We start from the raw sequence: 15,000 nt of genomic DNA, 5'->3' as shown, positions 1-15,000 counted from the left end.
ACAGAGACAGACTACCGCACCCTGTTCGTAAACGTCAACAAGATGTTTGCAACAGGATGAATAGTGAAAAAGGGTGAAAAACATACAAATAACCAACAACTAGTTTTCTCCCTCTGATTGCTATGACCAGACAGTGCATTGTTTTTTAAATGTAAGAAATACAACTGCAAGCAATGCGCACCAGTGCTTTCACCAGAACAGTGTTTGCCCATTCTGATGTGAAAGACAAAATATACCGGTAGCCTGCTACTACTACAACAACAACAAAAACCATAATGGGATCACTGTATCAACTCATTGCAATTCCAAGTCAATAATTCTGTGAGATCAGCTACCATTTTGAAGCAAAACTCATTGTGAATCCATTCTGCATAATGTTGTGAACAATTCATAAATAATGGGTAGAAATAAGAGGAAATAACCAAAACATGCCCCAAATTGCAGTTCAGTGCAATCTGGTGGCCTAGGCCTGCCCCCTCTCCCTCTTTCCCTTTTTTTTGTATTTAGGAATTGGCATCTGTAAGCATAGCATTGTAGGCCTACATCTGATTGAGCACATCTGATTTAGTACCTACAGGTACATTCATATTGAGTGTATACAGACCTACTTAGTGTATAATGAATATTCATTGTTAATGTGAAGTGTAAAGTTTTATGTTGGTTGAAGCTCTGATTTTGTGGCAGTTTTTGGTATTACTAGCACCCTCAAGACATAGGCCTATTCTGCTCTAGGCGACTGCCCTGTCTGCCTATGTCTAGCGCTGGCTCTGAGCCTCTGACACCATTCCTTGCGTAAAACCAGTGTATATTTCGTTACGAGGGCAGAGCCTGGCTACATTGGTTTTCGTAGGGTTACGGAGTGATACTCGATCGGGTACCTAACCGGTAAAAAAAGTTCAGTCAGATGACTTTTTTTTGCTTTAATCCCTGGAGAGGAAGGGTTTATGATGGGCCCATAATTTATCTTGGCCCATAATAATTTCCCTTGACTCAATGCCTTTCTCCTTCACCCATTGCAGTACTTGCCAATAAGGAGGAGGTCAATGGTGGATGGTCAGGTTCAACATCATTTACTCAGCCTCTTTACCCTTCTCCCCCACCTGATATCAGACACCACACAGCAGGGGATTGGCCAGTGGGAGGCTTGGCCAGACTCACTGTGAAAGCAAGCCAGAGCCAGGGTTGATGCTGTTGATGGGCCCCATAATTTACTCTGGCTCTGGCTTGGGAGTCCACCGATGGGAATTGGCTCCATCTGGGCGGAAATGATGCCCGGGATGAGGTGAGTGAGGTGTACCCATGTGGGGGTGGAGGTGTGGTGTTTGGTCAGGAGAGAGCATGGCTGCATTGGGCTGCATCCAAGTCAACCTTGTCCCTCCCATCCTCTCCTTTTGCTTCTGGCCAGTGGCCTCGTGGTTCACTGACACAGCCTCCGTGGAGAAGTTTGCCCGCTGTCGGCCTAGGATCATACAACAACTTTTGGGGACATTCATACCCCATTCACCATCCATGTGGCAAATGAGAAAATGACCTTGACGGACACACACACAGAAGGGCTACAGAAGGGGGGGAGGAGAGGTCATGGTAGAGGTTGGACAGAATTATGGAGCCATAGTCTGCTACCAGCTACTTGCACTGCTGTATTGCAATGGCTGAACCCAGTCAGGTAGTACACACACACACACACACACACACACACACACACACACACACACACACACACACACACACACACACACACACACACACACACACACACACACACTACTCATATATTGTCACAGATACATGAGCAGGCAGAAATACGGATGAGCGCACACACGCTCACTCACGGGTCTCTGCTCCATGTTACACAAGAGATAGGTATGCTGTCCCCCTATCAATTCACCTGTAGACACGCACGCACACGCACACACACACACACACACACACACGCACACACACATGCACACACACACACACGCACACACACACACACACACACACACGCACACACACATGCACACACACGCACGCCCACAAACACACACAGAAGTACAGTGTGCACAAAGGCAGATTGGGTTACATAATGAATATTTTACACATGCCCACACAATATCTTGCTCATGTACAAGCTCTCGCTCATAACACACTACCTCCCTCCCCTTCTCTCACTCATGCACACTCATAACACACTACCTCTCCTCCTCCTTCTCTCTTGGTCTCTCAGTCTCGAAGGGACACTAACCAGCCAGGACACACACACACGCACACACACACGCACGCACACACACACACACACACACACACACACACACACACACACACACACTGGGTGGCTGCAGAGTTACTCAGTCTGACTGATGGGCTGAAGGTGGGCTCAGACTCTCTCTCTCTCTCTCTCTCTCTCTCTCTCTCTCTCTCTCTCTCTCTCTCTCTCTCTCTCTCTCTCTCTCTCTCTCTCTCTCTCTCTCTCTTTTTCTCTCTCTCTGGCTGTAGAGTAAGTCAGTCTGACTGATGGGCTAGTAGGTAAGCTTTGACTTAGCTGCAACACATCAATCCTGCTTCTTGCGTAACGCATTTCCAAACACATAAAACAATCCACAGCTCTCCGCTGCCCAGATATCCTGTGCGCGTGTTCTTGCCAGGGGCGGGTTAAGAAATGAAGAGCCCCTGGGCCAGACATTTTTTTTATTCAATATAGGCTGATTTCTGATATGTGTTTTTAGGTAATTGGATAGAGCTCACCTTATTTGCAAAGATGGTTTGGGTGGCTGCTGCGGGGCGGAGTCGGCCTGGCCCCTTGTGGCCTCTAGACCCGGTCATTAGTCCACCCCTGGTGCTTGTGAGCGTGCCGGCTTGTGCATGTACTACAGGGTTCGAAAACCTGGAAAAGTTATGGAATTTGAAAATTCAAATTTCCAGGCCTGGAAAAGTTATGGAAAACGTATTTTTGGTCAAAAGTTTTGGAAAAGTCATGGAAATCCATCCAGTGTTTCATCAATTATCTTTATGAAGTTGAAGCCACGGCGTAATAAAATCTAAATGTCCGAGTTCTCGTGGAAATGTTGTCTAGTGCAGGCTGCGTCTGCCTAACCATGTGTTGCCAAATTGAGTGGGTTTCAAATAACGCATGTTGTAATGGCTGCAGGCGGGTTTCAAGCGTTTTTGGCGCTAAAAATCAGTCACACCTGGCAACCGGCCTCGTAACGCGCGAGCTAGATGTAGTGTGTGCGTGGTGGTGAGAGGTGATCATAGCTCTAATCCTAGAAAAGAAATGTGGTTCTGTACGATATTACAGCATGTCGCGAAGTGTTACTTCAACAATGCGCGGCTTAACTTTCTGAAAAGATGATCAACAATGGCTGGAGAGGACGAAAGTTGGGATGTGTCCGTCCGATATGGGCGAAGCAGCGGCACTTGTTAGCCACCTGAAGGGCAAGATACAGCAGGCGGTTACCTCCTCAGCTACTAACAGGTTAGCAGTTATACGCGTTTTAAAATATTTAGCGGTTCCACTGAAACGTAGCTAATGCCAAAAGGAATACAATCCTAAGACCTGTTTGGTCTTGGTTTAATTTGCCAGATAGGGCACCAAGCGAACCTTTATGCTTTCGGTAAGCCCCGAGATTTTGATATTGAATGCACCTGCTGCCTGCGAGTGAACTTTTTCAGTGTGCTGAAAGATTACATGAAATCCGTACAGTAGTCTATGTGCAGCTGACCGCGAGCCAAACGATTACCAATGTCTGCATGACGCGCCTGTTTTGAAATACGGTATAAACGGCAGCGTGACTAGAGTTTGAAAAAGTAATCTGTGGCTTTGTTTTCAAATCGGTCAGATCGTTGTAACACAAAATGAAACTCATTCTAGCATCTCCTTGAGTGGGCGTCAGACTAGAACTATGCCACGAACAGTGCAGTCTCTCTCTTTTTTTTTTTTTCCTCCAGCAACGACCACAACAAATGACAACATTCTTACAGGAGCTTTGGACTGTTGTGCTTAGGCAGGTGTAGTAGGCAGGCCTATGATTTCTTACTTGGGCAGGATGAGCATTTATCCATCTCCATAGAGAGCATGTTGATAAAAATGTGTCTTCATGATGATTTCACGACCTAATTTGCTATAGGCTGGCCTAGGCCTATTCATTTTCATTTCTGACTCTACATTAGACAAGCGAAATATAACATTGGTGAATAATAGCAGAATTAATGTAATACAACATGAAGTATAATGGTTGCTTATAGCTTGTAGTAAAAGATAACCTATAGTATGAATATGTTTATTGTTTACATATTTGTAATATAGGCTATGTAATATAATATGCCATAGTCTATAGTATAAATATATACAGTAATTACATATTCATAATATAGGCTACGTAATATAGCCTGTAATATAGCCTATGCCCCCACCCCCCGCGCGATTGGTCATTGGTTTTTCGGTCCTGGAAATTCAGAAAAAGGTTTTGGAAAAGTCATGGAAAAGTCATGGAAAAAAATTGGTGAAAAAGTGTATGAACCCTGGTACTAAAGCGGCTTAAACACAAGTACTTCCCCATCTTTCCTGTCTTCATCCAAAATCCCTCTCTTCTCATCCCCTCTCCTAATGACAATTTTGGTCAATTTTGGTCTTTTCTGCTTCCATCATCATTACTCCATATTTATTTTGTCTTTTGCTGGACCTTCTCTCCCTCTTTTGTCTCTTCATACCTATGTATTTATATCTTTATATCTATATAACACACACACACACACACACACACACACACACACACACACACACACACACACACACACACACACACACACACACACCGTGTCTTGATGGTGTGAGTGCCACATACGCAGTAAGTGGTGGGGGTTACGGGCGGGGGTGAGCGATGATTAGAGTGTGAGAGTGTGGAGCAGCTTGCACACAGAAGAAGGGGGGTGGAAGGAGGGCTAGAGAGGCAAAAAAAGAAAAACTGCGCTGATTTTTCATAGTCCTTTCTTTGATTTGAAGTAGCAGAGGCTCAAGTGCACTTGTCGTTTAAACGAGAGAGCTTTCTGATTGGTAAAAGGCCAGCGGAGGGGGGGAAAGGTGAGCAAACGGGAGAAAAATTCCAGGGAATGGAAAAAAGAGAAATAAAGAATGGAAGACTTTAACCTGTTACCAGAGCCGTTAGTATTTTTACCCAGTTCTTATCTTTCTTCTCATTTCCTCTTTTGTGCCCACAACACACCCCCACACACACAATTCTCACACACTCCCACTCACCACACAAATCTCTCACACACATACACAATCTAGACAAACATTTCCTCACTCGGAGCGAAAATACATTTACAAACACACACTCCCACACATTACACAGTCATATCAGCACAGCACAGCATGCAGCCCACTCATATACAACATATCTCTCTCTCTCTCTCCCTCTCCCTCTCCCTCTCTCTCTCTCTCTCTCTCTCTCTCTCTCCCTCTCCCTCTCCCTCTCCCTCTCTCTCTCTCTCTCTCTCTCTCTCTCTCTCTCTCTCTCTCTCTCTCTCTCTCTCACCATCTCTCACCATCTCTCTCTTCCTCACTGATATGTACCAACTCTCTCACATATATATTGTCTTTCACATCCATGTAGTAGCTTCAGTTGGTCCCTTACTCCATAAATGCCAGCAACCCCCCTCCACTCCACTCCCCCCCCTGAGGCATGGAGTGCCAATCGCAGCATCATCCTCAGCCTCCACCTCCATCTCCATCTCAGACTCCTTCTCTTTCATCAGCACCGAACACCAAGTCAGATTAACCAGCAGCCCTGCAGCTCAATCTGCCTCAGCCCAGCACTGAGGGGGAGGAGGAGGAGGAGCAGACATGGGACATGGGATGCAGGAGAGACACTGACAGGAGAGAGTGAGGGAGAGAGAGAGAGAGAGAGAGAGAGAGGGAAAAACAGAAAAAAACAGGATGAGATAAGACACAGGATGGAGAGCGACCGAGAGAAAGAGATGGAGTGAGAAGCAGTAGCACGGAGTGAAAAAAACAGGGTGAGGAGACGCAGAAGGAATAGAGAGAGAGAGAGAGAGGACTAGAAATAAGCCCACTACTCAGAGGAGTTTGCGGCGTTTTTATATGTGCGTGTGTGGCGAGCGGAGCGCTTCTTATTGTGCGCGTGTGTGAGGGAGGGAGCGGAGTTCGCGGTTGGACGACTGAGTGACTGACTGAGCGCACGAGAGAGAGAGAGTCACAGGCAGCCCCTCAGCCAAAGCACTCTCGCTGAGGACAAAGAGAGGGGAAGTCACAAGAAGAGAAGCGTGGGGACCAAGAGAAGAGATGCTAGAGGAGACGGAGGAGTGAATTTAAGGAGCACAGGAGGAACATTTGCAGGAGGGAGTGAGTCAGGAGAAACGACTCGACTCCTCTTCACCTCCTCCTCCTCCTCTCTTGCCTTCTTTATATCACTTTCTTTCATTCTTTTTTTGTTTTTCTCTCTTTCTCTCTGTTTTTTTCTTTTCTGCAGACCCAGCTTTACTCCTCTTTTCCCTCTTCTCAGTGCTACATCACTAGACCCTCTTTTTTACTTTTCCTTCTTCTGCCGTTCTCCCCATTTCCCTATTTTTTCTCCACCTCCTTTCCTCTCCTTTTCTCTTTCTTCTCTTCTCTTCTCTTCTCATCTCTTCCCTTCTCTTCTCTTCCCCCAATGCTGCCTTAGTGGAAATGCAGTGCCTGCGTGTGTGGTGGCTGTGAGTGCAGCAGTGTTTTGCTGGGAGGGAACCGCTCTAGGCTGAGTATTTATAGTGGCAGTCGGCATCTCAGCACTAACCTGAGACCTGACACTCTGCTCCTCTCCCCTCCTATTGGATCCTCTCCTCCTCCTTCTCCTTCCCTCTTTCCCGCTAACCCTCTCCCTTTCCCTCCCTCTCTCCTTTTCCCTCTCATGCCCCCCCCCTCCTCTCTTTCTCTCTCCTTCTCCATCTCTTTGCCTCTCTCTCTCTTTCATTTTCTCACTGTTTCTTTCATGGAGGTGTCTCACAAACATCCTCTGAGGATCGTCTTCCATCTCCACTCTTGGCTTCCCTGTAGGGGAGCATTGTGGTCATTCTGCAACAGGACATAGTTGGAGTTCATGAGACGGCTGTGTGATTGTGCGTGGTGTGTGTCTACGCGTCTTTTGGTGTGCTGTTTTTTCTTCTGCACATCTTCTGCAAAGGAACTGTAGATTTCTGCATCTACTGCACTGTACAGACACTGCGCAACTGAAGAGCATTTCTGCGAATATCTCCCACAGCTGGTAACTCTCACACCCTCTCCCGCTCCCGCTCCCCTCGCTGCTGCGTGCCTCCCTCAGCGGGGTTTGTGTGGGTGTGTGCGTGCGCGCGCACCCCTCGTCATTTCACGTGTGTGTGGGTCTTGATCAGCCGGAACCCTGTTCGGCTCCATCACAAACACCGCCGGCGGTGGCGGTGGAGCTGGGTCAGGTATGCAGGTGTCGTTCGTGTGCTCGGACCACCGGTCCATGAGCCGGAGCACCGACGACCGCCTCAACCGCCAGCAGAACACCAGCAGCCCCAGCGGCGGCGGCCCGCGCAGCAAGTTCCGCGCCGTGGCCATGGTGGCTCGCAGCCTCGGCCAGCTGTCCGTGCAGAGCGTGCCCACGTCCAGCGAGCAGAGCATACGGACCGGCATGAAGTATAGGTAGGAGAGAGACCACACACACGTCACATTGAGGCACTCGTGCAGTGCTGTAGGGATGGATTGGCTTGGCGCTTTTGCTTTGTTGCCTTACAAACACATACTGGAGAACATGAGGGGAACTGGTTCTGCTCAGTCAGGCATATTGTGCAATTTTAATAAGGATGCTTGTGGACTGACTTGGAAGTATACGTAGGAGAGACCAGACCTGGCACATGAGTCACTCAAGCAGAGCTGTGCTAATACATTTTACTGCCTTATAGGTGTGCAGAAAAAAAAACTAGAGAGCATGGGATGATGGTGGAGAACACCTAACGTTTTTGTGCTGTTCGGTCAAGCGTGTGTAATGACTGTCTCAATACGGAGGGGTGAGGGGTTCAGCCAAATCAAGTGAGCAAGTCAGTCAGTTTCCAGTCTAATATCGGTTTCTAAATGCAATTTCTGCTGTTTGGCTTACAGTATACAGGGGGGCTTACTATACAGTTCTCCAGTCAAATGGAACATTGATTACAGTTCCAGGTGGAACCTTGTAATGAAACTAAAAGTATGAAAAAGGACGTGGAAATGTTGTAACTATTAAAATGCCAAAACGAATATGAAATATGTGTTGTCCAAGTGCAGAAAATGTGTCTTTCGGTGTGTTACAACATTGAGTGAGATATATCTGGGACCTGCAAAATGAAATAACATGGCGGCTGGTTTAGAATTCACTATGAATCGACAGTTTCAGGGCTGGCTTCATAACATATGTATGAAAAATGCACTGAAAAGGAAACACAGAACATGAAAATCCTATTTTGACAAGTGAACAATGGTTGTGTGAACATTGCACATTGCAGATGAATTCATTGTAGACTGCAACAGCATTTATGCTAAAGTCCCGAGACAGATCTAGTAGACAGAAAGAAGTGTTTAATTTGGGGAAGGGCAAGGTGACATGCTTGTTTTCATCCGTGTGGCTGGGCTCAGGTAATTAGGAATCAATTGCCAAGTTAAACACTCGCGATGAAGCCTATTGTCTCTTCTACCAGATTTTTATCAGAGCCTATTTTACAGTTAACAGCACAAGCATTTTGCCAGCATTATCTTAGAAGTTAAAGATATATGGCGAGATGGATGAGAATAGAAGGTGACCAAGGAAAGAGGTGAATTAGGGTGGCCACTTTGGCCGGCCATTTGCAATCAGCCCCCTTGGCCCCAAATGCCAAGTGATGTGAAGTGTCGCGCTGTGGGGATTGGTCCGAACCTTGGAGTCCGGGTGCAGGAAGCGCAGTTTGAGGTGGACGCTGAGTGGCTCTGACAGCAGGGCTTTGTGATGTGAGCAGAGTGGAGCGAAGGAGAATGGGTGGAAAAATGGGAGAGGAGAAGAGGAGTGGAGTGCAGTGATTATGCGGAGGGGCTGCTGGAGAAATCAGTCGGTGGGAGGCCATTACGCTTCACAGCAACAGGGTGCAGAGGTGCAGGCTGTGTAGAATCTACCTACCAGGGAAGATGGACGCCTGTCATCAGGAACAGGCAGCTGTCTAATCTAATTGCTGAGCTGAAACTAGCCCCCTGCACACAATACCACCATGGGGATCGATTCATACTGTGTGTTTGTTTCCAGATGGCACTGATTATTACCAAATTAGGCTGCGAAGAGATATGTTATCTTAATTGGAGGGAAGAAACTAAAGCCACATATATTTGATTTAAAAGCTAATAAAAAACAAACTTTGTTTTCTGCTTATTGTTAAAAGTGTACAGAGCTGATTGCAGCACTTAATGGGGTTAAATCATGTTATGTCAAGTAGTCAGAAGCAGTGTTCGAATTACGGGGGGTACCGGGGGGGTTTGACCCTCCCGATTGGGACTTGATACCCCCCAAATGGGACTAAATTACACTTTTGGGGGGTACTGGAAACATTGAGGTAGGCTATTGTTAAAAATCAGATGTTAAAAATGTCTTGTTACTTGTAATTTTGAACGTGTACTATGAATAACAAAATAACATGAGTTTTTGGAACACCCCTTCAATGGACTGTACCACCAGCGGACGTTTCACATCCTCGCAGTTTGAGAGTTGTCAAAACATTCGGCAGGGTTGGTTCTGGTGCGCGGTGAACTCATGTGTTACAGCTGCGAGCGAGGGGGGTCAAGGTGAAGGATCCCCGTGATTTGTGAAAGAAATATACATGAAACTAATATGATTTCAACTTTAAATAACTGAACTTACTAACACTCGAGACAGGTGACCGCCAATTCACTTTCCCCCACGAGAGCAAAAAAAAACGATAGCCCACATCAGAATTCCATCAAAGTCAACATGCACAAGGAGTGTCAATGAAAGAGGTGGACTGCTCTAATAATCTACACGTAGCATACTTGATTTCAGAAAATAAAGGACGAGGCTCTTCATGTATTTAAAGCATAATTGGAATATTATAATTTTACTAAGTAAGAAGGCGCAAATGGATAGTGAGACTCCACAAACCAAGAAGGATAGCTGTGTCAAGCAAGCTGTCTGGCGAGGCAAATGGATAGCAAGCAAGCTGTCTAGCGAGGCAAATGGATAGCAGCAGAAAGGTAGGAAAATTGGATTTTTACATTTTGTCCGCCGTGACAAATATAGGAGTAATTATTATTTTGACTGTGTTAGATGCCATCATGTAGCATCTAGCAGTACTTTCCATGACTAGGCTACTAGCATCTGATAGCACTCTTCAATCTCAAGAACAGCGCACACGTTACAAGCTAGCTCTATGTGGAATTTGGTTTGTAATTCTGATAATTTACAGCTTGATTCTGTATGTCATTGGGTTCACTTTTCTGTTTGACACGAAGTTCTTGGTTGTGTTTCCGTGGTCACTCACTACATAATGTTAGTTGCTAGTTTGCTTTTGGAAAGCCACATCAGTTTTGAAGTTGGCTCGGTTTTCTTTTGTTCAGCATTGAGTGAGTTGGTTGTGCGTCTGTGCTTGTTGTTGCCAACTGTAAATTGTAGACGTTTTTGTTGCAGCAACGCGTGTGTATGAGAGAAACGTTGGCTACTAGGTGGTTGAATCAGAGCATCAGTTTTCTCCGGTGTCGTGCTCGCTCTGGATTGTTGAACCTGACGGTGTTGCCGAATAGAGTTCACTGCGCGCAGCACATAGGCAGTGTTACCAGTGACAGATGATTTCCACTCCAAACAGCTCAAACTCCGCTTGGTGGCATTACATCTAAACCAAGGCAGTCTAAACTATTTTCTACTAAGGCCTATTTCTATGGCCACAAATGTACATGAAAACCCTGTCCAATATCCACTTTTACTCGCAGATGTTCATCCAAAACAGCTCAATCTGGAAACACCAATAGGCTACTGAGATGGGTGCTTTGTGATCTTCCCGCAAACGTGGTCACTTGATTCATATGATGAGCTCTAGCAGGCAGTTTGCAAATAGCATATTGCTGTTGTTGTTTTGCACATCACGTCACATAAAAGTTCTGTTGTTGTATTACATTTTGTACAGTATATTACCACTCCAAGAAAAAAAGTATCTCGCCTGTTTTTTTTTTTTTTGGGGGGGGGGGGGGGGTGGGGGGGGTTGGGCAAAAAGTCCGACCCCCCCGAAGCCCGGTGGATAATTCGAACACTGGTCAGAAGGAATAAGAAGGATATTGGTTTTCATTATTAACATTACACAAATGAATATGCTGTATTGAGGACAAGGGTCATTCACAATTCCACTGTACAACATGGCAAACAGAAGAAGGTGCAATATGTTATAGGCTGTTTGGTTTTACACTTGCCTAGCTACCAAATTGTGAGACATTTTATCTTGATGTTACATGTGGATTATGTTTCAGTACTTTGACTGATAAGTTAACGTACCCGTCACAGCTCTAGTTTGCTGATTGTATAGGATACATAATGCAACAATGTTTACGGCGAATGACTTTTCATGCAAATATCAGGAATTAAATTTAGGATATGGGATCCACTCATTGATCTCGATCCAAGAGCCAGTAACTATGGCGCTTTTGTGACATCAGTGTAGAGCAGTGGTTCTCAACCTTTTTTGAACAATCGCCCCCCTTGAACCCATCATAAGCCTGACAACACCCCCCTTTAGTATTAACAAAATAAAATGGACAAATGCTGCCCATTGGCAACAAAGCACCGCCCCCTCTCAGCTGTCTGCTTCTCAATACCCCCTTAGGGCTCCCTAACGTTCGCCCCCTGGGGGGCTGTAGATCCCCCGTTGAGAAATACTAGTGTAGAGCATTGTGACGCATTGCACTCCATTTACAATTCGTGTTACCTTAGTAATCAATTAGCTCTGCACCAGTTAAAAAAAGTCTAGCCTTTCACTCCTTTGAGAAGCCAAAGTGTTCTGTTTACAGTATTCTACCTTGATTGCCATCATTGATTCATCTTGACTGAAACTGATTACTAAGTGGTGTGTTTTATTGTTAGAAATTATATTTACATTTTTTAGTAACATCTGCATTTGTCACCAACCAATCAGCCTGTGTTAGAATTGGTTGACAGCTAGACACGACGCACACACACACACACGCACACGCACACACCAGTAGATGTCATCAAGTTGATTAATTTGTTCCATTTGTTGCCGTTTCAATCAAAACAAATGCCCACAGCACTTGAGCATAACAAGCATTTGTATCTGTCCATTTCTGTTGATTATTTATACAAACACAAATACGGGCAGTCAGACAATTGAAACCCTAATCAATCACGAAGCGTAAATTGGACGGTGTCGCAATCACTTATGCCGCTTCGCCATCACCATGCCTGGCTCGGTATTGACGTTGTGTAGCGGGTGAGACCAGTGAAATCCTCAATGGTCGTCATATCCATATCCGTATCCATATGCAGTCACCGGCTAGAGTTCTATATCAGCTAGACGTTTCCAAATTAGCCGTGTGCGTGAGCGTGTGCGTGTGCGTGTGTATGAGTGTGTGTAGTGTGTGTGTGTGTGTGTGTGCGCGCACCCATTTGTACAGTAGACGGGGAAGCGTACACCGCCGTGTTCCCTTTTGAGGAGAAAATGAGCCAATGGAAAATGACTTACAGTGAGTCCAGAGCGCGCCCTGAGTGAATGGAATCCCTTTTCAGCGGTGTCCCGTTACCATATATTCGCTGTGCCGCGTCTCTTATTAGGGACTGAAATTACCTTTTGTAGGGGAGGGCTCGTATCGTTTATCTTCCGTCTGAATCGTCTTTTCATTGCACCTTTGCTCTCGGCGCGCCGGGGAAATATGATTTCATGGCAATTTTCTTCTGTTTGTTTTAATGTCATAGCTGAATAAACCTAAGATGTGTCTGCGCAGTAGATGGACGCACATGGGATGCACACGTGTTGTCAATACCGTGAGAAGCTGGTAAACAGATCTGTGTGGGCTCGGGCTTCACAGTCTGAGGGTGGTCTATGGTTTCATGTCCTGATGCTCATACACAAACACAGACGTCGTATACATCCAAGTCGAGTGACTGTGAGAACCCTGGAAACATATATGTCATGCCTTCACACACACTCTACTATGTAGCTGGCTAAGTAGCGCACTGTTTCAGAAACCAGCTTCACCAGCAAATCCATACGGCACAACTTTTACTAATGGTATGGCTATGTATTTGTTTTGTTTTTTAAACTAATGGCTATGTTTCTCTAATGAACAAATGCATTCATGTGGTGGAACAAATATCCACTGATTACTTAATCAATTGGGCTATTGAACAAATAAACAACATCATGTATCATTTGATCTTTGAAAACTCAGATTGATCTCACTGTGCATTAGAGTGCCTTTTAGCCCTAACACACACGTGGAGGCAGAGCAGTGAGGGGGGAGGGGGGGGACGCTACACACATTGAAACCCTGCAGTCAGGACCGTTTCAGCTGCCTTCAGTTGTGTCTCTGCCTTTCATAGGCAGACAGATAGACAGTCGTTTACACACTTGTATAGACGGAGGAGGGACAGCGCAGGGAGACAAGACTGGATGTCACCCCGTCAGCAACAAGCAGCACAAATCTGCCTAAGCTGAAATGGAGACCGGAATACCTCAAAGGGGTGTATGTGTTTGTGTGTGTTTGGGCACGTACAAGTGTGTGTGTCTGTGTGTGTGTGTGTGTGTGTGTGTGTGTGTGTGTGTGTGTGTCTGTGTGTGTGTGTGTGTGTGTGCACGTACACGTTTGTGTGTGTGTGTGTGATAAGCTTAACCAGCAAAGCTGAGAGAAGCGGAAAATGAGAGAGTGTTTGTGTGTAGATATGTGTGGAGTTGTGTGCGTGTGCATGTGCGCGCACCTTTTGGCTGGGTGTGTGTGTGGTGGGAAAGCGAAATGGAGCTAGGAGAGAAAATAGAGGGGCAAGAGGCAAAGGGGTCTTACGAGATTGACTTCAGCACCTGACACACTCTACTGGTAGCTGGCGTGTGTGTGTGTGCGCGTCCGCGCGTGTTGGTGTGTGTGTGTGTATGTGTGTGTGTGTATGTTCGTTCATTCTGTTTCACAAACCCATTAGGCTGCTTGGGCTCATAAATGAAGATCTGATGGCTCTCTGGGACACACTGTAGGACCAAGTCGCTCTGCCCTCATTTTCTGACCTGTGTCTGCAAGTCTTTTCATTTAGCCTTACACACACAGACACACACACACACACACACACACACACACACACACACACACACACACACACACTTGCATGCATGCATGCCTGCAAACAAACACTTGCTTGAAAAAAGGAGTGGTTAGGGCTTGTATTGTGCCAGTTTCACCCAAAAGGAGCTTTTTGAGGAGGGAGAGGGAGAGAGAGCTGCTCTTTCATTTTGGCCCTGAACACGAGAGCGTCCGGGTCACAGCACCTTCTGGGCTCTCTCTAATCTCTCTCTCTCTCTCTCTCTCTCTCTCTCTCTCTCTCTCTCTCTCTCTCTCTCTCTCTCTCTCTCTTTCTCTTTCTCTCTCTCTGGCATTAGTGTTTTGTCCCACCATTGTGTGTCTCCGTCTTTGTGGCGCTGTTCCCCCTGAGTCAGCACTTAGTCTTCAGCTCGGGTTCACACACAAACACACACACACACACACACACACACACACACACACACACACACACACACACACACACACACTGAATACGTTCACCATCAGACGCATCACTAGGACAAATAATACTAGCCCATACACACACATTTCTCGTGTGTTTGTGACTGTATAAAATCCATGTATGCAAAGAATGTTGAAAGGAGAAGCGAGGGGGAGCTCCACTATACAGTACTTCCCACTTCCTCAGTTTTTGATCCCTCTCTATTTTCTTTTCTTGTTCTCTTTTGCCCCTATGTCCGTCCCCTGATCCACTATACCCACTGTGCTTATCTGAG

At 46.0% G+C, this 15,000-nt stretch overlaps 1 protein-coding gene across 4 annotated transcripts in view; it reads left to right on the top strand.

Annotated features, from left to right (window-relative positions):
• The window catches only part of kcnab2a (potassium voltage-gated channel subfamily A regulatory beta subunit 2a), a 174,071-nt gene that overhangs the window by 113,165 nt on the left and 45,906 nt on the right, over window positions 1-15,000 (top strand). Inside the window, exon 1 of one of the 4 annotated variants that reach the window (XM_063215717.1) lies at window positions 6,944-7,648. The exons of the other annotated variants lie outside the window; for them this stretch is intronic. Within the exon in view, the coding sequence (XP_063071787.1) occupies window positions 7,434-7,648 (215 nt within the window). The 5' untranslated portion in view covers window positions 6,944-7,433. Of the gene's footprint in view, window positions 1-6,943; window positions 7,649-15,000 lie in introns of those variants that run through there. 4 annotated transcript variants of the gene reach the window in all.

Source organism: Engraulis encrasicolus, chromosome 14, assembly GCF_034702125.1.
Source record: "Engraulis encrasicolus isolate BLACKSEA-1 chromosome 14, IST_EnEncr_1.0, whole genome shotgun sequence".
Lineage (NCBI taxonomy): Eukaryota > Metazoa > Chordata > Actinopteri > Clupeiformes > Engraulidae > Engraulis > Engraulis encrasicolus.
This window is presented reverse-complemented; position numbering and strand designations above follow the sequence as displayed.